We start from the raw sequence: 26,738 nt of genomic DNA on the forward strand, positions 1-26,738 counted from the left end.
TGCCGGGACTGGTGAAACTATTTTCCTAAGAGGGGTTTTCAATGCAAGGGTCCCATGAGGCACTCGCTCTTGATAAAACTCTCCTAGCCATTGCCTCCACTGGCTTTGCTGCCCTGTATGTCCCATAGCCTCTCTACTCTCCGCACCTGTGCTAAGGCCCAGCTCAAGTCAGTGATTACCTGTGGATCATTGAAGAGCTGAGCATCAGTTATCCTGACCTCAGCTTGACTCTGAGCTGAGGCCACGGCTTGTGCCATACACAGGTGCTCACCTTTTCTATCAGCAGATGGGAAGGGCCAACAAGAATGGGCGGTTCAGAGATGTTCTTACCTGGATCTTATTGTTTCAGTGGATGAAAGATATGTGGCGTTCAGATCCCTGCTACGCAGAATACGGAGTGGATGGGTCCACCTGCTCTTTTTTTATTTACCTCAGTGAGGTGAGTAGCTTCTTGTGGCTTCAGAGGGGTGGATATGTGTGGTTAGTCTTTTTTGTAGCTGAGCCTGGAATTCTAAAAGCTTGAAAACATACATTGGTTTTACACAGTAGACCTGATTTTTTTCTTTGTTACTGTCCTCTGCCCACAAGTCGAATGACTTTTATTTTCTTTGAGGGAAAAACAGGCCTAGCTAACTAATTTTACCCCCTTAAAAAAAACTGCAGTAAAATACATGTAACATCTTAAGCTATTAAGTGTATATACTTCAATGGCATTAAATGCATTCACATTGCTATACAGCCATCACCACCATCCACCCATCTCCAAAACTCTTCATCTTGCAAACATGAAACTGTACTCATTAAACAGTAACTCCCCATCTCCCCCTTCTTCTGGCCCCTGGAAACCACCATTCTACTTTGGGTCTTTATAATTTTGACCACTCCAGGTACTCATATGAGTGGATTTTACAGTATTTGTCATTTCGTGATCAGTTTATTTCACTTAGCAGAATGTTATCAAGGTTCATCTATGTTGTAGCATATGTCAGAATTTCCTTTCTTTTTAAGGCTAATTGTGTTATATACCACATTTTGCTTATCCGTTAACCTGCTGCTGAACACTGGACTGCTTCCACCTTTTAGCTATTGTGAATAATTCTGCCACCAACATGGGTGTACACATAACTCTTTGAGACCCTGTTTTCAGCTCTTGGAGGTATCTATCCAGAGTGGGATGGTGGAATCATACGGTAATTCTGTTTTTTATTTTTTTGAGGATCGGCCAAACTTTTCTAAAGCAGCTGCACTGTTTTACGTTGCAACCAGCAGTGCATGAGGATTCCAATTTCTCCACGTCCTTTTTTTCCAGTTTTGGTGGGAGCGTTTGTTGTTGTTGTTGTTGTTGATAGTAGCCATCCTAATAGGTGTGAGGTGCTATCATCGTGGTGTGGTTTGCATTTCTGTACTAATTAGCAATGTTGAGCATCTTTTCATGTGCTTATTGGCTGAGTTAGCTATTTACTTACAGGTTGAATTACTTATACCTTTTTTTCTTTTTCCGTTTTTTTCAGAGCTTCATTTTTATTTGTATCCTTGAATTTAAATAGCAGCTTTTTTTAAAGGGCTGCAGAGCATGTTACAGACCACATGGCATTCAGTGATCTCACTCACCTTTAGGAAGATCAAGGGGATGGAGCAGAGTTAAGACTTTATCCGGGCGAGGTACAGGGGAACAACGGAGTAGGAAATTTAAAACTCTGGCTTCCTGCTCCACCCTTACAGACAGGGGCAGCTCTGGCCGCCCGCCTGTGAAATGGGTGCTGGCTAAGTTCAGAGGATGAGCACGTGGCAGGCTCGTGGTTGCCATATCTTTTTCATTCTCTCCCCAGTTCTATATGCGGTTGCCTTTTGATCAGTAGTTGATAACTCCCTGGTGCTGCCATGCAGAAAGGAGAATGCCTCTATTATTAGGCTAAATGAAATGCTTTTGCCATAGTTTTTCTTGTGAGACTCAGTTGCCTATTCTGTGTCATAAGGTGACAGACAGCTTTGGGGGATGGAGGCCAGACCAGTAGAGCTATAGGGCATGTGGTCCTGGATTCTGTGGGATTTGTTCCTCTCCTACACCTTTACTTCTCTTTCCTCTGTAAGATTCAGTCAGACTTTTTTTTTTTTGACGGGTTGCACCATGGCCACCCCATGGCTATCATGGGAACCGTCAGAGCTAATGGTGGTTAAACTATCACTTGGAAATTAAAAGCACAGAGAATTGGGTGTGTGATGCTCCTCATTAGCAGGCTACTGACAAATTGATTTTGTACCATTTATTTGCCTGTGTTTCTAGCTTAGGTGGCCTATGGCCCATTTTCTCATTTCCTTCTCCAGAAGAGTAAGGCCTGAGGACATGAATGAACCTTCACTCCAATGAAAAGTCCATTAGAAGCACCTTTCCTGCTCTGAGGGAAAAATTCCTCATTCAGTTTAATTTTCAGAAGTTTTCTTCCCCTTCCATTTGATAGAATTTAGCCAGAGTCCAACTGTGCACCCTGATTGACAAGCTGAGCTAATTTCACGCCTTTCTGAGAGTTTGCATGTAGGGGTGGGCTGCAGCAGTAAAATTAGAGGATTTTACATTCCCACTCCAGCCTTCCTCCATCTCCCGAGCCAGAGCTGGGACGGTGTGGAAGAATGGTCCAGAGGTTGTTTCTGACCCAATCGCCTTCCTTTGAAACTGCCACCCTCCCCTCACTCGCCTGAAGGAAGGAGGATGTAGCTAAAATGAGAGAAAAGTGGCATTCTGGTGAAGGTAAATTGAGAAGATGTGGAACAGGCTGGGCTGTATAAAGATGTGATGGATCATATATACTTAATATTAGAGGCTTGGTGTTTGGGTTCAGAACTTTTAACCAAATTATTTTTTCTCCTCCGGAGGTGTGGAATGGTTCTTCGACAGCATATTCCGATCTCTTCTTATGCAGAAAACTGAGCTTTTCTTTTTATTCAGTTGAATTCAGTTCAGTGAGCACTTATTGAACAGCTATTCATTGATTGTCAGTAATTACTGGGAACTCATTTTTGTGGCACCATGGTACGTGTTCATTATCTTAAGAAACTAATGGAAGAGGAAGAATGGATGCAGGTAATTGAGCCAGGAGGGTAGAGCTAATTCCCCTGGAGAGAGAACTAGGAACTTCTTTTTCAAAGTTTTAATTTGAAAATAACTTTGAAACACCATCCTTTAAAAAAAAAAAAAATTTCCTTTTTATCGTAGTGTCTTAATAGGTGCCCTATCAGAGTTAAAGAATTTCACCCATATGGACACTTTGATTAGAAGTACTGACTTAGAGCCTCATACCTGACTTCAGCTTCCGTTTCTGATGCTTTCTAAACTCTATGCTTTTTGAAAAGTTACTTACCTAACTCTTTGTGTCTGAGGTTTTCCTTTATAAAGTAATGGTTTTAATTTTGTTTAAAAGGATCCTACCGTGAGGATTCCTGAGTGAATATGGGAACATGCTTAGAGTAGAGCCTAAAAGATAGGTGACACTCAATAAGCATAACTGATACTTTTATGATTTTTTATGTCATTTTTTGAGGACAGTTGTGAGGTGTCGTTTAGCCTGAGACATTTTATATGAGACCTTGAATTTATTTTAGAATTTGAATCAACTTCTGCTTCTCATTCACCAATATAATTTAATTTAAGATCCCTTGACTTCTGGTAATGTAGAAGTTCAGCCGTTCCCCTTGACTTCTTTTCTCCTGGAAGGACACTTCCGTTTACATTCAGACTGTGAACTGGTCGTATGGAGCAGCTACACACCCGTCTTCGTTAATGTGAAATTATTAGAGATGTTTTCTGAAGCCAGTTAATTACATTCTAGTATTTTTAAAATCCTGGACAACATCTGTGGCACTCTTTTTTGTCTAGTTCCCCACCCCCAACTTGCTTTCCTGACACACTCCGTTTTTTGTCCCTTCATTTAACCCGTATCACACATGCCAGGTTTCTCTTGCAATCTGGGAGACATCTTCATTTGATCGTTTGCTTGATCAACAGATGTACCTGTGACTTAATCTTAATCCTTACTGAAAAGCCAATTCTCATTTCTATCTACGTTTAACTTCAGAACTTTGGCAGATATAAAAAAAGGACATGAAATAAAATGTCTCTGGTATAGTCAGTCACCAGTTAAATTGAGGCTTTTAGGTTCAGACCAGTCTTAGGGAATGGCGTTCTTCCTTCATTTTTCTTTTCCCTCATTGTCTCAGTGTGCCAACTTCCACTGAATTATGGAATTATAAACTTCTACTTCTACCCTAACCAATGTGTAGTTTACAGCTCATTTCTGGTAAACCCCAGGAAGTAAAACCTTTTTCCCTTACGTTATCCCCACGATGCTTGTTGTGTGTGTAATACTGTACTAGGGACTGGATATGGTCATCAAAGTCTAGTCCTTGTCCTTGTTGGGGGTGCGGATTTTAAGAGAAGAATGAAACATTATTTAGCCCACTGTATGCCAGACACCTCAAAGGCACAATCTCATGCAAACCTCTCTCCAGCTCTGAGTGATACAGAGCCAAATCATAGAGACTCTGAGAGGCTGAGTGGCCTAGTACTTCTGCACTTTTCATTACTATTGCAACTGAAACAACTCAGCCTAGTGATTTGTCGCCATTGACTTTGCATTCAGTTCTATACTAAAATCCACCTGTATTTGAAATATCGCTCTAATTTTGCTGGTTTCCATGAACCAGTCTTCATTGCTAGTTTTCAAATACTCACAGTTTTGGTACCCTATCCCCCAAAAAAGAGAAACAGCATCAATTCTCCTGAGGACATAACTCATGAAAACCAGGTATTCAGTCTTTCCAAGTGGTGGGGGAGTGAATGAATTAGGCAGCTTTGCATTTCCAGATCATTGGGCAGTTCATTTTCTGTGTCTGTTTTTGTGAGCCATATAACTACTCCAGTTATGGAGACAAGGCCCTATAAAGTAATTACTCTGTCATTGTTTCAGGTATATTAACTTAGCCCTCTGCAGAGCCTTTTACTGCTTTCAGCTTTTATGAAATTCAGAATGAATTTCTTTACCCCTATGATATTATATTGATACATGATGCTGATACATTTGATACGCAGACATTTTTTTCTACTTAATGCAATTATTCTAGCAACTAGCAACCATCATACCCTTCCAGATTGCTTAATTTGTTTGTGCTGTTTTTTTAAGCACTTCTGTTGCCATTGCAAGTACAGTTGCTCTGCAATAATCAAATTGCCCAGTGATTGATTTCTAGATCTCAGGATGTGTACAAGCTTTTGCTTCAAATGCCAGTTTGGATGGGATGAGTGAGTGTGTGTGCAAGTGTGTGTGACTCCCTCATAAAGGAACAAAAGAAGCAATTTCATGCTTTACTCATCATTCTGTTTCTTATATGTCAGGAACAACAGGCATAAAGGTCTTTGCCTCTTTCTGTTCTCCCTTGGCGATATGTAAAACCAATATTGGCTGAGCATGCTATTAACCTTGAGTTTAAATTCTGCGTACTTAATCTCTTGATTAATGCCAAGATTAATGCCCAACAGCAAAGGTTGAAAGCTTAAATGTTTGTGAATGCGAGCATGAAATGAAATCCTAATAACCAGCACAATGATTTGGATTTATGGGCTGTGTTGGCTGCTAAAGATAACTTAGAAATGGTGTTGCACAGACTAATTTGTCAAAGTGGGCAGCGATAAAGAACTGACTGCTTAGGTTGCAGAAGAAAACCTGAATGAAAACAACATGAGATTTTGGGACAGGTCAGGAGTACTTTAAAAATATCACTAGACTGTTGCTCGAGAACACCAACATACACCTCGTAAAGGCTTATCTGTTTGCAGTAGGAAATTCCTTCTCTGTGAGATAATATTTCCTGTCAGTGAAGGAGGTGGGGAGAGAGATTTATGATCATGTTCTTTTCCTTTTTTGAGTCCAGGCTTTATTTGTATCTTTTTCATCTCTGGGTTTTTACTGACCTTATTACCTGAATTCTAAGACATCTTTAGAGAAAGAACTTTTTAAAACAATCCCGAGTTTACCAAAAAAAAGTATTTGTCAAGTCAGCCTAACTGAGCTCAGTTCTCTCCCCTCAACCTCCCAGCTCTCCCAAGTGTATTTTATTAGTGTTGGTCTGTAAATTTCAGATACTACATCATTTACATTGAGACCTCTCGGATGGGCCTCCACCTTAACAAAAATTAGAAGGGAAATGACAGGACTTGCCAAACCTCAAACTAACACCTTTTTGCTCCTAGGAATACATCTGGCAGACAGGGGCTTCAATGTAGTTGTCTCCAATTTTTTTAAAACTTTTTTTAATATGGAAATTTCAAACATGTATGAAAAAGAATGGTATAACAAACCCCCATGTGCCCATGACTCAGATTCAACAATTGTCATTTCATGGCCAATCTCATTTCATTTATACCCTCCCCCTTCCTTTATTTTGAAGCAAATTCCAAATGTCACATCGTGTGCGAATGTTTAATATGTGTCTTTAAAAGAGACTCTTTACAACACGTAACTACTCCCATTATAACTACTAATATCATTTCATATTGAAAATTAACGTAATTCCTTAATATCAGGTTAGAATCCGCATTTTCTAGGCCCTGTTAGAAATTAAAGTTTATTTATTTGAACTGGTTTCAAGTAAGGACCATAAATTAAAATTGTCTCTAAAGTCTCTTTAATTTTAGGTTCCCTTCCAGCTCCTTTTTTTTTTTTTCCTCTCCTTTAGACTTTGTTGAAGAAACCTTTTTATTTGCCTTGGAGAATTTGTTATACTCTGCATTTTGATTATTACATCCTGGTTTTGTTGTATAACCTGGTTCCTGGTCCCATGTATTTCCTGTAAATTGGTAGATCTGAGGCTTGATCAGAGTCGGGCTTAACTGATATATATTTTGCAAGACTGCTTCATGGATGATATTATATACTTCTGTTAGGAGGCACCTTAATGACTGGTTGTCTCTTTGTGATGTTAGCTGCCATTGATGATCAAAGTCTGGGTTCATTAATTCATGAGGAGTTCCTTCTTAATCTATCAGGAATATTTCTATGAAGAGAAATGACTCCATCTGGTATTTGGTTACTGCGAGCGACAGTTTATATAAGAAACCGTTATTTCTTTGTCTGTTGGCTTCCTAGCATATTCCACTCTCACTGGTATTTTGTATATTTGCTTGGTATTTTGTATATTTGTTGGTTTTTATCATCAGTATGAAGTCATTGATTGAAGCATACTTGATATGTTCAATCTATTTCAATTATTTTCTTACTGGTTCTCAAATTGCCCCTTATTTGGCCAGAGGGAGCCAATTCATATTGTCTTCTGAGTCTTTTCGACATGACTCTGTTAGTTTGTAGTAATTTTGTTGTTGTTGTTGTTGTCGTCGTCGTCGTTTTGTTTTGTTTTTGTTACCCGGTGTGATAAGCTCTTCTAGGTTCATCTTATACAGTTTTCTGCCCTGGACCTGAAATCAGCCATTTCTCTAATCAGCCATGGCTCTTCTTGATGAGAAATAATGCTTAGAGATCGCAGTCTGAGTGCCAAGGACCTTCATTGCTATTGGATTTTTCTGGGTGCTGGGAATTGAACAGTGAACAAAAAGACAAACATTCTTCATGAAGGTTATGTTTCGTAAAGACAGAGACAGATAAATAAAAAAGTGATGGTGTCCATTTTAGATAAAGTGGTCAAGAAATGCCCTAAGATGTTTGAGCACCAGCTGAAGTGAGTTGTGTAGATGTCTGGGAGAAATGTTTAGCAGGCAGTGGGAACAGCAAGTGCAAAGGTCCTGGGATGACCATCAACATCCAGCATTAAGAATAAATGCATAGCAGATGACAATATGGTGGTTACCAAGGGAAAAAGAGAGTGAGGGGAGGTTGAAAAGGGTAAAGGGGGTCAAATATATGGTGACGGAAGGAGACTAGACTTTGGGTTGTGAGCACACACTGCAGTACACAGATGATGTATTATAGAATTATACACTTGAAAATAGTATGAAATAATATTATGATGTAATTCTAATGAAACCTACTAGTAGTTCTGAATTTCATTTAAAATGCTACTTATCACTCTATAAAATTCAGTAAGTATTTAAAAAGAACAAATGCATGGAAAGTAATCTCCAGATAAATTTGTCTGTGTTGTTCACAGGTATAATGCTTCCTGGTACATGTTTTTATTGAGTGAATGAGTCTATTTAAAACTTTTTATAAATAGCTTTTTGTTTATTCTGAGTGGATGAGCTCTCAGCTATCACCTTTCTAATGTTGAAAAATAAAATAAAATTTGTAACATTAAAATCTGCTAAAACATTGAATTTGAGGCATGAAACGGGCATTTGGGACACTTATGAACAATTTTAATATAATGTTCTTTAATATTATATCTATAAGGTAGTACAGGGATTCACATTTATACTATGAGAATGGAATGAGCCAATTATATTAGAAAGCACAGCTTTCTTGCCTGTCACTTATTCTCATTGTCATTCAGCCTTATTTGCTTAGATATGCAGTTCGGGCAAAATTACCCATTAACACAAAAGAGGAACTAAATCCTTGGTCTCTACAATATGACTGACTCTGTAAATTGGGCGACTTTGGCTATCAAAATGTCCTCAATGTGGATGCAAGTCCGATGAGGGCCACTTTTTCCTCTGTGCCGGCACAATAGGTAGTGTACCTAGTGAGAGCTGGTAGAAGAAGCATCTCTCTGTGTTATCTATGTGGTTGACTACAGAGGAATTCATTTGCTGCCTCTCCAGTGTAAAGAAAAATTGACAGTTCTCTTACCGCGGTTTGGGATAGATTTTTAAAACTGACATCCTCTCATTAGAATCTCTCTGGTTTTGTGGCATGCTGAAAACTTAATGCAGCCTCTCTTTGAGTTCTGCCCCTTCCCTAACATCCTGGATCTCTCCAGTCCTTGGCTCTCTCTGTTGCACATGGTCAGTTCCGTACTTTCTGTTCATAATATTCCTGCCTCCTGTGGTCGAAGGCAGCAGTACAGTATTATAGGAAACACGTGAGGCCTGATTGCGTGTCTGGATCCACGTTCTACTTATGTGGTTTAGAGCTTTCCCTTTAGTTTTCAGTCTGATTTCTCCTCACTGAGGTCAGGTCAAGCCTGCTTTGCCTGCCTCAGTGTATTGTTGAAAGGTTCTAATAAAATGATGGAAATGGATAAGTGCCACATGAATGGAAGTGAGTTTCATTACCGTGAATATCTTTAGTGCTGAATTCATGTCTTTGATTTATTTATCCACTACTCAGCACGCAGTGATCAATTACTACTGTATGTCAGGCACTGTCTCGGAGCTGAGGATAGATCGATCACTGAACCGGCAAATCGAAGTTTGTCCTCAAGGAGCTTACATTTGGATGGGGCAGCAAACAATAGTCAACTAATACATAAAATAATTTCCACAAATGGTGAGTGCCCCAAGGAAAAATAGAGTAAGGATGAAGTGTAGCCAGGTAAGTAGGTCAGGGAAAGCTTCTCTGAGGAAAAGTTCAAGCATAGTATAGAAGTAAGGGAGTTATGCATGGAACTCTGGAAGGAATAGTGTTTTAGGTAGAATAGCAAATGCAGAAGCCCTGGTATGGGGTTACCAAGTGAAATACAGGATACACAGTAATATTTAAATTTCAGGTAAACTGATTTTTTAAACTCTAGGTATGTGACAAATACAGCATGGGATGTACTTATACTAAAAAAAAAAAGTCATTGTCTGAATTTCAAATTTAACTGGCCTTCCTCTCCCTCTCTCACTCTCTCTCGATCTCTCTGTCTCTCTGTCTCTCTGTCTCTCTCTATCTCTCTCTCTCTCTCTCTCTCTCTCTCTCTCATTTAAATGACATACAATTAATTATTTAATGAGATGCAGTTGCCACACACATACAAGTCTGGCAACCCTTCTGAGATAGGAACGACCTGCAAGGAGGTTCTTGTATGTGGGGCAGAGTGAGTGAGGCAAGCAGTGTAAGGGTTGAGGTCAGATTCTGTAAATTCTTGCTATACATTCCACATTTTATTCTGGGTGCAAGGTAAAGCCACTGAAGGGTTTGAGTTAGTGTAGGGAGTAATTCAGTTTAGGCTTTAACACAATCATCTGTATAGACACTCACTGGGGCAAGAGTTGTAAGCAGGGAGCTGTTATGACTTTCTTCGCCCTTCCAGTGCCGCCGTACAGCAGGACCAGAGTGAACTTGTTGTGAAGGATTTTATATAGAAGATTTAGGCAATGATACTTTAATGTTGAAGACTGAACCATGCTTATGGGACTATAGGAACCAAGTGTGTGGTTTCTATGGGTGTCGCACAGGGATTAAGCACACAGGCTCTGGGGCTGCAGATGAGCTTCAGCACCCAGCCGTGGGTCTTCCCGGGGCTGGTGTTTTCATCTGGCATGATTAGTGGCCTTTCCCAGAAGATTATTTGAAGAGCAAATGAGGTAATGTGTGTTAAGTGCTTAGCCTAGTGCTTGGCTCCTAGTACATTGTAGCTTTTGTTCTTATCCTTTGTCTTCTCACCCCATAGCCATATACATAGCCATTTCTAACAAGCATTTTGGCCAAAATATTAATCAGCCTAGTTGTCTGGTGCACAGGACGGGTCTGGGTAGCTGAACTACTTACACGTGTAGGTATCTTTTACCATTTGCATTGCCGCTTTGAAGCATTAGAGAGTGGTGGGCTGGGGGTGCAGTGGGGTAGAGAAGTTTTTTTTTTTAAGCATATACCTTCATGAGTAACTTCATTGGATATGCCAGTATAACAAATATGTGTGTACGTGTGTGTGTATATATGTATATATGCAGAGATGTTTATAATCAGTGTTATCAAATAGTCGACTATAAGTAAAGTTAACTGTACCCTTTTGATATGTAACCAATTAGCCTGACAAGATGATGGAAAAAATTTTTTCAGATCTTATAGCATAATAGAATTAAGAGATCACCTGAGCCAACGCCTTCATTTTGTAGATAAGACAACTTGAAAGCCAAAGGGTTTAAAGTTATATGCCTCGTTGTTTGTAGAGTTGGCATAAAATCCATTTTGGCCGATTCCACATTCAGTCTTCTTTCCCCACCCAGCAGCTCTCTTGTCCTTCACTAAGCTTGGCCTTTACGGTGGCTCTAACGTGTGCTGGTCAGGGGAGCGACAGATCTCAGTTGTCACCCAGCTCTTCTCACCAGTGAGCTGACCTCAGCAAGTTTCCAACCCCTTTAAGCCTTGACTTCCTCCCACGTATCCTGGCGAGGGGCTTAAATGCTCTAATGTATGCAAGCTTGTTTGTTTTTTTCCCCCGAGACCCTGACACACCATAACCTTCAGTAAACGATTGAATGCTTACATAATGTAACCCCTTTAGAAATTATTAATAAATGTACATTGTTTTAAAAAATCATAATATGCACATTAGTATAAAGAAGAAAATGAAAAGCACCCATAACACCGTTGTCCAGAGATAATCTCAGACTTTTTAAATGCATTTTTCTCATTTAGCTTTGACTGCACTTTACAATCTGAAAAATGCAGCATGAAATTCTGTCAGTGATCCATTAGAGCAAAATGCTTAACATTAATCATGAGAGAAGAAGCCATAACAGAGCCTGATCATTATTCTTTCAAAAGAATAGAACATTACTAGTTATGCCAGTTGTACCTAACTAAGTACATGCGTAAATACGTTAAATTTCTTCTAGTTTTTGCTGTCCTTTTATTTTTTCCCCCCTTTAAATTCCAGTTTGAGCTATATACATATCTACCAGAAATTTCTTTTTTCTTAAGTATGATGAATTGTCGTCCATTCTATTGGACCTTGAAAGAGTGACCTCCTTGAGCTCTGTTTATGAATTTCGATTCACATTGCTCATGAGTAAGCTGCAAAATCTTCTCAGATCAAAGAAGTTTAAATCACTGGGAGAATGGACGTCAGAAATCAAATTGGTTAATTTTATATCTTCTTGTTTAAGAAAGTGATTTAAAGGGCCCTCTCAGTGGAATATGCATTAATGTTCCGAAAGTCTAGGCTGGCTAGTCTTTTTATGTTTTTGCTGTCTTCATTTTGTTGCCTAAGGCTAGTGCACTAAAAAGATTATTTTCCCTTGAAGAAGCTTTGTCTTCAAATCAAAGGTTATTAGAGTAATGGTTCTGCTCCTTTATTGATTGTTGTATGTGTGTGTTGCCATGAACTCAGATGGCTTTCAATTCTTGGACTTATGTAGTGATTTGTGGACTATTTTAAGGCTATCCAGTTTCTACCCTGGCACAGGGCTTGGGGCAGGGCTGCTAGCTTGTAGAAGTCAAGTAGGGATGGGAGAGTCCAGTGCCCCAGCTTTGTGTGTTTGTACCGAGGGTAAATACTGTCCTAGGGAGAGCACCAGGGGCCACAGTTAGGAACGTGTGGCCAAGGCAATGCGTGAAGGAAGGCAGAGACCACAGGCCAACCTAGGACACTAGGGTTCTGACAGCCAGGAGGAGATGGTAATAATGATTTGAAATAGAAGGGCATCCAGATCAGAAAGGCAGTGGGCTCATTCTGGGGTCCAGCTTTCCTGGTAGGATGCTGTGCTGGGGGGTTAAATTTGTTAAAGGAGCCAGGGTAGATCAGACAGAAAACGGATTAGGAGATTGAGTCATTAGCCTTGAGCAAGATTTTCCCCGGGTGTTATTAATGACCCTTATTTAAGAAAGGGTTGCTCATTTGAGGGCTGTTTGTTTCTGAAGTTGGAGTCACTGCAGATGTTGGCTTTCTTCCAATCCTGGTAATTCTCTGAGGTTTCAGAAAGAAATATCCCCACCCCCTTCCCATGGAGAAATTGGTTTATGTGTAATTCAGTTATCTTATTAACCAGTTATCCTGGTTAAAACAACAACCTTAATAACCCACTTTCCTCATTCTGTGTCAAGAATGTTCATGGTTGGGTTTTCCTCCGTTACGAGTGAGTATGTAACGGTTAAGATTTCTCACTGAGAGCTAAAATAGACCGACTCCATTTTCCATACTTTCAGGGATGCCCTTGAAGCCTTGCAAAGCATTATCCAGTCATTTAGAGTAACAAGAACTGAGATAAATGATCAGTTTCAAAGAGGAATGAAAGTCCTGAGTATTCTGCAGGGAAGTCATGTTTTAGAAGATCACCTGGGACTGTATTTTCATCAGTGAGTTTTAGAAGATTCTTCTTAGGGGGAGGAGGGAATGAACGGACTCTCTTTTAACAATATCTGATCTCACTAATGTTTCTCCTTTTGGTTAATTTTCTTTATCATAGTCTTGTTTCATCTTTCCCAATATCATGCTATTCATGGGGAAATTTTTTATGTGACACGTGGCTGTGTACACTTAGTTATTTAGTGTGAGATTGACTGCAAATTTGTACCCTGTTTGCCCATCCTCATCTTTTTCGTGTGGGGCTGAAGGTCTCTCGATCAGATCTGCAGTTCATTCTAAGCCTTCATGTTGTAAATATGCTTTATAGCATGTTTTATTGAGTCCATTTACAAAAATTTAATTTGAACTAGATAATTCAGTCTGGCCTAAGAATACAAGATACAGATGTGTGTAGTGTTACTGGGGCCAACTGGGTCTTCATCCTCTTTCAGGCTTTTCTGCTGGTTTTCCCTCATTTTTCTCATTTGTGGAGTTCAAGATATTGCCTTTCATGGTGATATTGCTCTAAGGTCTCAGGAATTAGACATGAGCACCCAAGGCAAGTTAGTGGGTTTTTTTGTTGGTTTTTTTGTTTGTTTGTTTGTTTTTTAAATAGTAAAACCCATTTCAACTTTCCTTATGTCCCCATTCGGAAAGTCTCCTTTTGAGTCTCTGAAGCCACTCACAAATATGGTAAAGTCTAATTTTATTCCACAAGAAGAAAAAGAGAATATTGTACTTTTCTTATCCGGGGATTCCACCCTCCCCCAAGCTTTGCTGCCCTCTGCCTATTGTTTTCAGATCCTTGGCAGGCAGATGGCTATATGCAAACCACCCAGTTATTTTGGTCTTAGTAAATAAAACATCACCTTGCATTAAGCAAAGTTTGTAGATTAGTGAAACTGCTGTTTCTTTGGAAACTCACCCAGAGCTGAAGACACACCATCTTGTCTGACTCTGCATTACTGATCCAGGAGGCTGTGATCTCACACATTTCCCTGCATTCTTAGTGACCTTCCAAGGATGTCCCTCACCCTCTCGCTTTGTTCATTTTTATAGGTCTGCCTGGCCATAGGAAAATTATTTTCCATGGCTCTTTATTATCTATCTTTAATGATCTCATTACATGTTAGTAACTGGGTGATATGTTATCTTGGAATTGTATGGCCAGTTTTGACAAAGGGGTCAGACATCAATATTACTCTGCATTTTTTCATCTTTCCTTTACGGAGAAATTGTGAATTTACCTAATTTTCTTTGGTAACCTTCACTGAAGTGATTTCTGTAAAACCTGACGCTTTTCTTTTCTCTGTCCTCCTCCCCCACAACTCAATAAACTCTTGTGCCTTGACAGAACAATCCATCTAACAGAATGGCTTTCACAAGATTGCTGAGGGTTTTTTTTCTTTTCATCTCTTTCTCCAGTACATTTTACCATCTTATTCCTTGTGATAGCATGAAGTGAACAGACAGAAAAGGAAAGGAAAGCCTCGATCAATTAGCTTTAAATTATCAGTTGCATTTCTAATTCTGAGATAAATGATTGAATTGTATGACTCAAATGCCATGCTATTTCCTTTCTAGACATGCCACAACAGATAAAGAATCATTCCTGTCCTTTTGCTAAATAGTCAGAGAGAAACTTTTTCATTCTCATTCCCCTACTGCACTGTTCTAGTCTTTTAACTTTCTGCCAAAAGACCCCCTTCTCCTTCTGCTGTAGAAACGTGAGGATTAAATGATTAAGGGGTCATCACTGTAAAGTACTTTGAAGGACAGATAGATGTAAAGTTAATCATGTGCTCCTTGGGACCTTTGCTGATTACTGTTTTATCTGAAAGGGCACCTATCTGTGGAGTGCTAACTAAAAGCATGGGTCTTTGACTAATAATAATAATAACCCACTTAAATACAGTACCCACTGAGTGTCAGGAACTGTGCTCAGTGCTTTGTACACACGTTAATTCATTTACAGATAAACCAGCATACTTAGTGTCTCTGATTTATATTTTTCAGGTTGAAAATTGGTGTCCTCATTTACCTTGGAGAGCAAAAAATCCCTATGAAGAAGCTGATCATAATTCATTGGTAAGTGATTTCGGAAACCTCTTACTAGGCTTGTGATTGGAGTCCGATGCCAAGTAATATAAGTGGAGTCTCCTAGAAATCCCACCTGTAACCTGAAATAGTGATAAACTGAAGAACTTCTATAAGTTAAGTCAACCAGTTTGCATATATTTATCGAACAATTATCTGAGCATTCCTAAGCGATAGATGTAGAAGTGCTCAATGATCTAATGAGGGTTATGGTTGTAAATAGTGATGGTAACTGTGTGAATGCTGGAATACAGACCTGTGGGAATTAGAGGTAGTGGCGATCTCAGCCTAGGTAGGGGTCAGGAGATATGGCCAAGAGAAGATGACACTGGAACTGAATTTTAAATGATGAATGAGTTAAGACTGGGTCAAGGAGATAATTTTTTGTCTGATTTTAGGGGAGAAGGTGCACGTACTAGAGTTTCACATTTTCAGGGAGTAGAGCATGGTTCAGTGTCACAAGGCCTTGCATGTTTGGAAGAGCTGGGGTGAAGATGAGATTGGAAAGGTAGGTAGGGGACTGCAAAAGGTTTAAGTCTTTAGTCTTTAGACTGGGAAATCAGCTAACTTTTTTTATAGAAGACCAAGTAGTAAATATTTTCATCTTTGGGTGCAACTACTCAAATCTGACCTTATAGTACAGAGGACAGCCATATACAATATGTAAATAAATAGACGTGGCTGTGTTCCAGTTAAAGTTCATGTACAAAAACTGGCATCAAAGGGAATTTGGCCCAAGACCTATAGTTTGCTGACCCATGCTTAGATTGAAAACTGTTGACTCTAGGAAAGACATGATCGGATGAGTGTTGAGAATGAACTATGGTGAATCCGTACTGAAAGATGGATTTGGTATGTTTTAGATGTTACGTGAAAAATATTGTGTCATTTTTTTTTTCCTGTTATTTCGATCACTGGTTATATCCAGCTATATTACAAAAATGTTCTTCCTGGCTTTGAAAATTATTCTGGCCTGAATTTTACATTTTATTTAGTTGTGATAGGAAAACATTATTCCTAGCTTTTAAATTCTTTAGAAAATAATGAACTTTTGTTTGTTTGGACTGGGAAAAAACTGGATAAGGAGCATGTATTTTCCCCACTTAATTTTATGGACAGAGCAAGTCTTTATGGCAGCCTCCACAATACCAGGTAGCCTGTTAAGAATTGACTTCAGCTTTCCCAGTATCCTGTTGCCCTACAGTAGACTGAAGTGGCCAATAAATTCAGGTGTAGAGAATTTCAAGGTACCTCAAGTGTACTCATTATTAAAAAATACATTTTAACATAGCTCAGGGCTTTGCAATGACTCTTCTTTCTTTCTCAATTTCTAATTTTTTAAACGATGTGCCTTAGAGCAGATTAGCAGTCAGGGGTCTTCACTTCAATTTGCAGTCCCAGGACCTTAAAGCAAACCCGTGCAGCAGTCAAGACTCACTTTTGAAGCCCTGTATATAATTGAGTATCTCTTTCAAGTTTTTAAATGTCACGTCATGAAAACCATTATGGTTTCTGACTTTTTATCATCTATTCATTTTTATTAAATTTCTGTTTCTAGGCGGAAATTCGTACAGATTTTAATATTCTCTACAGTACGATGAAAAAGCATGAAGAATTCCGGTGGATGAGACTGCGGATCCGGCGAATGGCTGATGCTTGGATCCAAGCAATCAAGTCTCTGGCAGAAAAGCAGAATCTTGAAAAGAGAAAAAGGAAGAAAGTGAGTTTGTAATTAATTCAGTTCAGTTAGATGCCAGTTTTCTTTTTAAATTTGATTTTGCTTGGAAACAGGATTTAAAAATGTCATGTCTCAGTGATAGTTCTTCGGAGGGGTGGAAACTGCTCCGTCTCTCATACATTCATTTTTGGGGTTTCCTGTCCCCGATTGCAGTCATTTTACTTCGCAAGAACCAGTATACGTGTTTCTTAGGTGAAGCTAAGCAGAATATTTGCCTGTAAGATTTTTTCCTTTGAATCATCTGTCTCGGTGGTGTTGAGAAACTTAACATTCTTTACCTGAATACAACCTTTGAGACCTTCCTGTTACATCATCATGACAATTTCATTTTTGGGGTGTTTGTCAATTCTGGGGTTTGGGTAACTGATGAGTCCCATTGCTGCTCTGGTTCTCCTGCTTACATTCTTGAGCGAGTGATACTATAAATTAAACTTGAACCAATTTGTTTCAAGTTCATGAGGAGATGGTTAGAAAACCTCTAGAATACCCCATGGAAAATCTTATACCCTATTAGTTAGAGACTAAGTGGCAGTGGCCTTCGATTAACTGTTCTGATTACGAATAACTGAGCAAAGTAAAAGATCTGTTTCTATACCTACAATATATTAAATGAGTTTGGTATTCCTAATTTGATGAAGTTGATATACGCGAAGAAGAAAATACAGATACACTTGCTGAACCTCAAGTCACACGCTAATGAGTCAGTCTTGCTTAGATCCCTTGAATTTATGAGATAGCAGGACCAAATGTCCTAGCACCAAGTAGTCTATAGAAGAGTATCTAGACAGAGATCCAGATGGGCCATAAAAAGAAATAAACAGTATTTCTGTATAACCCTATGTAGTAACCTCCAGGATATATTGTTAGGTGAAGGCATGTTAGGTGGAGAATAGTGAATATTATTTTTAAAGGAGAGAGGAAATTTATATATCTATACCTACATATATACATATAGACACATATACACACAAATATATAATATACATACATAGTTCTTGCTCATATTTTTTAAATGGAAGGATAAACCATAAAATTTTTTTTTAAAAAAGGGATGGTGGTGATGGTTTCATAACAGTGTGAATTTACTTGATGACACTGAACTGTATACTTAAAAATGGTTCAAATGGTAAATTTTGTGTATATTTTACTACAATTTTAAAAAGATCAAATAAGGAGAGGGAGGGAATAGTGTAGAGGCAACAGTTCTGGAAACTGGACTCTTCTGAATATATCCTACTTCGTAGATTTAATACTGGAATTATTTTGTGTAAAACAAAATTTAATTACCTCCAAAAAGCAATACCTAAAAATCACAAGGAATATAAAACAAATGAACTGACTGCATATCACATTTTACTATAAATACATAGAAAAGGACTAATCTTAGTGACTTTAGAACAAAGTTGAATATTTCTGATGGGATATCACAAAGGACAAAAACTGCAAAAATATAACAATTTTTACTAATCCCATAGTAGATGGTGAAGTTGATATCCTCATTTTGAATTCTTTGTGTTTATTGGACTAAAGCAAATAAGTAATCATGTTAGTGTCCTTAAAAAGTGGGATTTTCAGTGTGGGAGAGAGGAAATAACATGTCAGATGGATAGTGTCATGTAAAGATACTGAAATCCTGAGTTTGAATTGGAAAAACCAGAATGAACTCATGATTAGTTTTATCCTTAAGAGAAAATAAATTTTCTAGCTATGTCCACTGAAAAAGCCTACAGTGATCATCTAGAACACCCTAAGCACCAGACTTTGCTCTTTAAATACCATTTCCACTAAATGGTAGAAGAGATTCTTAGAAAATTGGCTAAGGTCTGAGACAGAAGTTGCACATGATGAGCCTGGAACACTTTGTCATACCAGGAAGCAAAGAAACTATCAAAGATTACTTAGGATTATGTCAAAAGAACTTAGAAGCCAATTTGAGCAGCCTCCCATTGGCCAAGATGGACAGTTTGATAATAAGAATAATAGCTGCAACTTATTGAAACACGTCAAATATACTTATATCTATGATTTTATAATAATTTTTTAAAATCCTCATTGGTCATTATGAGAGAATGCTAAAGAACAAATTTTGAAAACTGGTAAATAAAGGGAAAAAATGAAGTATTTACTAGGGTTTTTGTTTTATTTTGTTTTGTTTTATGTAAACTGTATTTCAGGGTAACCAAGTAGTTGATGAAAAGTAGTTTCTTTTTATAGAAGTATTCCAGCTAATAAATGCAGAATAAATGATAAATATCACCATTTTGCCACTCCTAATGGATTAATGCATTTCATTAGTGATCATCAGCAGTTGATGCTTAGTAGGAGATGCTTAGTTGCTAACATCACAAAACAGTGATTGTTCCCACCAGTGGAAATACACAGTACTGCCTATAAAGTAGCATTGCCAAATGTATGTGTGTGTGTGAATTCGGTTATATCCAAAGATCTAATTACTAATTTATCATAAATACGAGGGACAGAAGAATCTGTTATACAATCAGCAAAATCCAGAATGTGAGAGAGACTACGGGAAATACCACCCAGTTTCTTTGACAAGTAAATTACAAGCTCCTTCTCAAAAAAAGATGATAGGGTACTACTATAGGTTAAACAAGGCTAAGAGATATATGAAGCAATTACAATTTACACACTTTATTTGACTTCTGACTCAAACAACTACACTTGAAAATATAAGGGACACTCGAAATGTAAGCACTAACTGGATATTGGATGATATTAAGAAATTAATAGCTATTCTAGGGGTAATGGTGATGTTATGATATATTAAGCAAGGGTTTCTTATACATACACAAAGTGAAATGTTTATAGGTGAAAGCATATGATGTCTAGGATTTGCTTCAAGATAAGCTAGAGGGGTTGGAAGAAAATGAGGGGTGTACATTCAATAAGATTTGTCATGAGATAATAATTATTGAAGTTACATGATGAGTACAGTTGGAATTGACTATGTCATCATGTCTGCTTTTGTATGTGTTTGAAATTTTCCATGTTAAAAGTATAAAAATATTCTCGCTGTAGAAAAAAGTCCAATATTGTTCAAAGATATTTTATTGTCCTGGCTTACTCTCCTTTAATTCTGACTTTCCAAATATATCCTTTTTAAGAGCAGGATATCTGTTTATACCTCACGCTCTTAGCCATACCAAGGACAACAATGACTTTGTTTCTCTAAAACAATAATGAAAAAAGTAATTTCCTTCCCTTCTTTGTACTTTGTAGAAAACTGCTTACCTCACATTAGAACGTAAGCCTGACTTTAGCGTTGGTTGATCGCTCTTTGGTGTGTTACTGTGGAGTCCGTACTTGATTCAGTGGAAATAAGTATGCACCTCTCTTTTTTCTTTTTTCAGGTCCTTGTTCACCTGGGACTCCTGACGAAGGAATCTGGATTTAAGATTGCTGAGACAGCTTTCAGTGGTGGCCCTCTTGGTGAATTAGTTCAGTGGAGTGATTTAATTACATCTCTGTACTTACTGGGCCATGACATTAGGATTTCGGCTTCACTGGCTGAGCTCAAGGAGTAAGGAGATTACTTTTCAATTTTAAAATCAGAATACAAAAAAGAAATTGTAAACTCTTAAAGCCCTCTATTAGTGTGTAATTTCTTTTAGAAGAAAATGAAAGTGATAATTCACTAAACAGGAGATAAGAAGATTATTTTCAGGAGCTAAATACATACACTGTGAAAAGGATAATATGTTTTCATTGTAGCTACAGGCTCCAGAGGCTTCATAAATGAATGCCAGAAAATTCAAAGCAAGGAGCTTATTCTTTGCTATAACAGGTGCTTCCAACATCTGCAGCACAAAACATTATTGACTTTCCTAATTCCCTGTCTCTTGCTGAAATTCATACCATTCCCTACTCAACATCAAACTATCTAAATCTTGCGACAGGGCAGGTTCCTGTGTATAATTTAATTTGGATAGAATGAGTTTCCTGAAAGCCCTGAACCAATCCTTTTTCAATTAGCCAACTTTCAAACTCTGAGTCTGTTAACTCTACCTGGGTTTTCTGTTTCACTGAAACTTGCTTCTAGCTCTAGCCTTCTCTTAATCGCTTTTAGATTGACACAGCTGGCCAAGCAGGCATGCTTAGAGCCCCTTCCGTCCTTCTGCGTAACTGCCCACTGAGACTTTCCACCCAACAGCCAGGTTATCCTCTGCCATATGTCAGATGTTCCAGAAGAAACACCTTGAATGAACATTCTAGAGATGAAAGGGGTATTAAAATATGTCCCATCCTGCTTCTACTTTATTGTTCAAGATCTTGACTGACTCCCAGAGAAGTCACTTGTATTAGGTCCGAGGTCCACAGTAGTGGCAGTGTTGGGATGAAAGCAATAGCAGTAAGATAACATCAGTTGTCATTTGTTAAATGATTTCCATATTCTGAAACCATGATATAAGGGCTTTAGTTTTATGACAGCCATGATGACTATTAACAGCTAACATTTGTTGAGCACTTACTGTGCATCAGATACTAAGCATTTTACATGTTTCATCTTCTTTAGTCCTTAACACAAACCTGGCAGTAGGTACTGGGTACTGCTGGTCTCTGCTGAAACCGAGGTTCAACCTACAAATGAGTTGTGTGAAGTTACGTGGAGAATACATGGGAGAGCCAGGACTCAAGCCCTATGTCTGTCTGACCTCACAGGCGGTGCTTCTGTCTACTGTACCGCGTTGTTCCTTTGCGATCTGGATAAACCTAGGGTCTCCTGAACCCTTAATCACCACTCTGTCCCTTCGGCATGCTGCCTTCTGTTGCTTCCCCGCTGCTTGCTTTAAAACACATCGGGTACACAATCTATGAAGTGGATGCATTCATACAGTTAGCACTCATTCCTCCAGTGCCTTATGTGGGCTGGTTTTTGGTATGGGATATACAGAGATGACCAGCATGTGGTCAAGGAGATGCTAATCTTTTTATAATTATAACTAATACATTACACAATAATCACACCCATTACAATGTGATTAGTACTAATTGAGGTGTGGACGGTAGAGTGTAAGCACGGGGAGTGCAGAAACTGTTTGAATATTGTTCTCTACTGTGTAGTTAGCACCTAGAATAGTGCCTAACACACCATTGGGGGCTCAAACTATTAACCGAACAAATGAGTGAAAGGATGAATAAGTGGGTGAATGAATGGGTGCGTGAGTAAACAAAAGGCATACTGTTGGAGCGCCAGGGACAAGTGCTTACTAGGGAGGTCAGGAAAGGAACATTAGGGGTCTGTCAGGCAAAGACATAGTTCGATGGTCAAGGGGAACTTCGGTGACAGCGACAGATGTATTTTATTTAACAAGATAATTGTGGAAGCAACATAGCGCAGTGGTTCCCAAACATGCCTGCACGTTACAACCACCTGGGGAACTTTGTAGATGCCCAAAACCCAGACCATATCTCAGACTAATTAAATCACAACCTTTGGGGATGGAACACAGGTATAAGTATCTTTTGGTGCCTCCAGGTAATTCCGATGTACAGACAAGTTTGGGAACCACTGAATACAGGGTGGACCTAAGAGTCAGGAAACTGTGGCTCAGCGGCCAAGTCTAGACCTGCCTGTTTTTGTTAATGAAGTTTCATGGGAACACCCACTGTTTATATTTTGTCTGTGACTGCTTTCATTCTACAATGACGGAGTTGAGTAGTCGAGACAGAAAATGTGGCCTTCAGAGATGAAAGTATTTACTATCTAGTCCTTTACAAAAAAAAAAAATCTTCAGGTTCTTGGGAAAAAATTGGTTACAGGTAACCAGAGGAGAGGAGCAAGGTGCCTGAGGTAGTTTGGAGCTATAGAGCAGAGTCCTGTTTATGTCAAAGTAGGGTATCTATCCCTAATTTGAAAGGATTCTTGTGGGATGTGAGCAGGAATAAAAGGCTTCAATAATGACCTATTTCTAGGTCATGCTAATGGCAGTACCATTAACAGTTATTTACTTCCACATGTAAAGTTGTATGTTGGCTCTCTCTGAGTACAAAGGTGGGTTGGTACGGATGGGTGGATGGAAGAAAGGGCAATGAGAAAGTATAAACCGTAATGCGAGGATGTAATACAGTCTAGTCAGAAGGAACAATTTGACGTAAGAGAAGAAATTAGGAAATAGTACAAGACAATATAGAATGAAGTTTATACTGTAGAGGCTAGAAATAGAAGAGGTCAGAAATAGGAGGTCATTAAAGGCTGGCGTAATAAGAAACAATAGTCACTGAGGATCTTGTGTACATTAGTCACTTTCTACTTAGTACCTCATCTAACCACCTGAAAAAGGCCTGAGAGATTGCTTTCTTCTGTGTGTCCATTCTGGTTGTGTGCTGGGTTTTTTGTTTGTTTTATTGTTTGAGGATGAGGAAACTTTTTAAGGTTATGTAACTTCTCTAAATCTCACAGTTGCTAGTTAGTTGTGACATTCAGACCCCTATCTTCCTTGGTTTCAAAGGCCATGTTTGTGTACCACCATTTCCTTTAGCAGGAGTCAGAATCAAAGCTCTGGATGGGCCCTGATGGGCAGGAAGAATTTGAATAAGCAGTGGGTTGGGAAGGGCTGTGCCATTCTCCCTGATGAGGATTCTTTGATGTTTATTTGCCTACTAAAGTCGCTAAATGTAGTACCTTGAAGTAAATTTTTCTTTCCTCTCTTCCCTTTCTCTAGAATAATGAAGAAGGTTGTGGGAAACCGATCCGGCTGTCCAACTGTAGGAGACAGAATTGTTGAGCTCATTTATATTGATATCGTAGGACTTGCTCAGTTCAAGAAAACTCTCGGACCCTCCTGGGTCCATTACCAGTAAGTGCCGCATGCTGTTCTTAAGTTTGTATAGTTTTGATTTTTTTTTTTTTTTTTAACACGGGTTACATGATTACAAGTAGAAAAAAAAACCACTTATCAATATTATCTTTTGAACCGTGTGGAGTATATTTTCCATTCCTTATTGAAATTTAGATTCTCATAGTGACGTTTTACTTTCAAGGGTTCTTCATTATTTTCATCGATATCTTGTAAGAATAGAAAACAAGTGTCCAACCTCCTTTTTACCATTCCTAATACTTAGCATTCCTCTCTCAGTATGCCTGCCCCACCCTCATCTGCTTAATCAAATACTGATTTTGATAAACTGTGGACAGTGTCATTTCTGGTGTTTCTTAGGTTTAAGATAATGACCCATTTCTCTTCGCTTTTCCCCCATCAGTATTCTTGTGATTCTTGGAAGAGAAAACTGGAAATAGCTTGTCTCAAGGCTGGGGTCTTGTACTTTTTAAGATGAGCCTCATGCTTAGTATCATCAAGTGCATGTATTACTCTGTACAGTCTTTGTTGTTTAGCAGAAGAACTTAGTATTTCTTTGTGTGTGGGATTGGGACCGTGATTTACTATTTGAAACAATATTACATGATACACAGCATGACACTAAATGACATTGAATTATATATTGAAGTTTGTTAATATTTCCACTTTCAGTCTTTCTGAAAAAGGCTTAGTCTGTTGCTACTATCTCTCCAACACTACTTTTAACACACACATTTTTAATAGAGTGCGAATAGCTGTAAATCTCAGCCTTCAGCAGGCAAAAGTATCTAGTGCGAGTTTAATAATACTTACTAAGGAAGAGTAATATGCTTTTTTGTTGTCTTCCGTTTATTACAGTTGATACTGGCTTTTATTTACGGCATGTAAGTTTCCAATAAAATTTAAAAGATGAATAAATTTTTCAAATATAATAGACATACAATATTATATTAGTTTCAGGTGTACAACATGGTGATTAGACATTTATTTAACTTACAAAGTGATCACCCCAATAAATCTAGTGCCCATCTGACACCGTACATAGTTATTAAAATATTATTGACTCTGCCTTATTGCTATACTTTACATCCCCGTGACTCTTTTGTAACAACACATTTGTATATTTCTTAATCCCTTCCCCTTTTTCACCCACTACCCAACCCCCCTTCCATCCAGCAACCATAAAAATTTTCTCTGTATCTATGGGTTTGTTTCTGTTTTGTTTGTTTAGTCTGTTCTTTAGATTCAACATGTAAGTGAAATCACATGACATGTATCCTTCTCTGACTTAACTCCACTCAGCACAATACCCTCTAGGTTCATCCATGTTGTCACAGATGGCAAGATTTCATTTATTTTTTGGCTTAGTGATAGTCCATTATATGTATATACCACCTCTTCTTTATCCATTCATCTATTGATGTACACCCAGGTTGCCTCCATTATCTTGGCTATTGTAAATAATGCTGCAATGAACATATGGATTCACATGTCCCTTTGAAGTAGTGTTTTGAGTTTGTTCAGATAAATACTCAGAAGTGGGATTACTGGGTCCTTCTTTGTCTCTTGTCATAGCCTTTGTTTTTAAAGTCTGTTTTTTCTGATGTAAGTATTGCTACCTAAGCTTTTGTTTGTTTCCATTTTCATAAAATATCTTTTCCCATCCCTTTACTTTCAGTCTATGTGTGTCTTTTGATCCGAAGTGAGTCTCTTACAGGCAGTTTATGTAAGTGCCTTATTTTCTTATCTATTCAGCCATAAAAGGTGAATAAGTTTAAATAAAATAAATATTATATTTACTTAATAGTGTCGATGGTACATGAATTTGGGTAAAAACTGTGAAGTTAATACCAATTTTTCCAGTGATAGTAGATGGTGACCTATAGTTTGAGCCAACTTCCTAAGAAAACACTGAAAATCTTTCAATTAAAGTGACTTGGAAACCTCTTCATGTGTTCCATTTCTATCGATATTTGATAAAGAAATGTTTCGATATTTTTTTTAACTAATAAATGAATCATTAAGCCTGAACTAGGTTTCTTCATTTCAAGTTAGCTTATAGTTTAATATTATTAATTTTAAGCTCCATGGTTCTGTCAGATTGGAAATCCTTTAGAATTGAAAGAAATGAAAATTTAAAATATTAAGAATCTTCTCAAACACAGAGAAGAAAAACACCATTGTCCTAGCATTTCCTTGCAGTAGCAGTGATTTTCTCACTGGGCAGTGAGAACTTCATAGGCAGAGGAAAGGAATTGATTGAGAAGAGACCTTCTGCTTTTCATGGCCTTTGTTTATAGTTGCATAAAAAAGCAAAATTAAAATTTTGATTTGGGCCAGGATAGATAGCATTTTACCTTCTGAATCAGGTTTATCCTGGTTTGGGGTTTGTCATTTTCTTAAAATCTTCATAAATCACAGGCCATCACATTTGTTCTCAGTTACATGAAAATAACCATCTTTTTTGGTTAGTAGGCCACGTAAGTAAACAAACTTTTTTTTTTTTTTTTTAAGTTTATTGGGTTAACACTGCTTAATACAATTATATAATTTTCGGGTGTACATTATAATTTGACATCTATATATTCTATTGTGTGATTACCACCCAGAATCCATTTTCCTTCAGCTACTATATATTTGATCCTTTTTACCCATTTCACCCTCCCCGAACCCCCCTTTACCCTGTCTACCTTTTCCCTCTTCCCCCACCCCCTACCCACTGGTAACCACTAGTCCATTGACCATGTCCCTGAGTCTCTGTTTGTCCTGTTCATGTATTGCTTTTAGGTTTATATCCCACATATAAGTGATATCATGTGATTTTCAACTTTTTCAGTCTGGCTTATTTCGCTTAGCTCAAGGTCCATCCAGGTTGTCGCAAATGGCAGTATTTCATCTCTTCTTATGGCTGAGTAATATTCCATTGTATA

At 38.2% G+C, this 26,738-nt stretch overlaps 1 protein-coding gene across 8 annotated transcripts in view; it reads left to right on the forward strand.

The window, feature by feature from the left end:
* Window positions 1-26,738, forward strand: part of MGAT5 (mannosyl (alpha-1,6-)-glycoprotein beta-1,6-N-acetyl-glucosaminyltransferase) — a 330,189-nt gene that overhangs the window by 188,227 nt on the left and 115,224 nt on the right. For all 8 annotated transcript variants that reach the window (XM_015596648.2, XM_025039242.1, XM_025039241.1 and 5 more), the window contains 5 exons: window positions 350-439; window positions 15,172-15,243; window positions 16,811-16,972; window positions 20,362-20,531; window positions 23,674-23,808. In XM_015596648.2, coding sequence (XP_015452134.1) covers window positions 350-439; window positions 15,172-15,243; window positions 16,811-16,972; window positions 20,362-20,531; window positions 23,674-23,808 — 629 coding nt within the window. The remainder of the gene's footprint in view (window positions 1-349; window positions 440-15,171; window positions 15,244-16,810; window positions 16,973-20,361; window positions 20,532-23,673; window positions 23,809-26,738) is intronic.

This window comes from Pteropus alecto, unplaced genomic scaffold (assembly GCF_000325575.1).
Source record: "Pteropus alecto unplaced genomic scaffold, ASM32557v1 scaffold3, whole genome shotgun sequence".
NCBI lineage: Eukaryota > Metazoa > Chordata > Mammalia > Chiroptera > Pteropodidae > Pteropus > Pteropus alecto.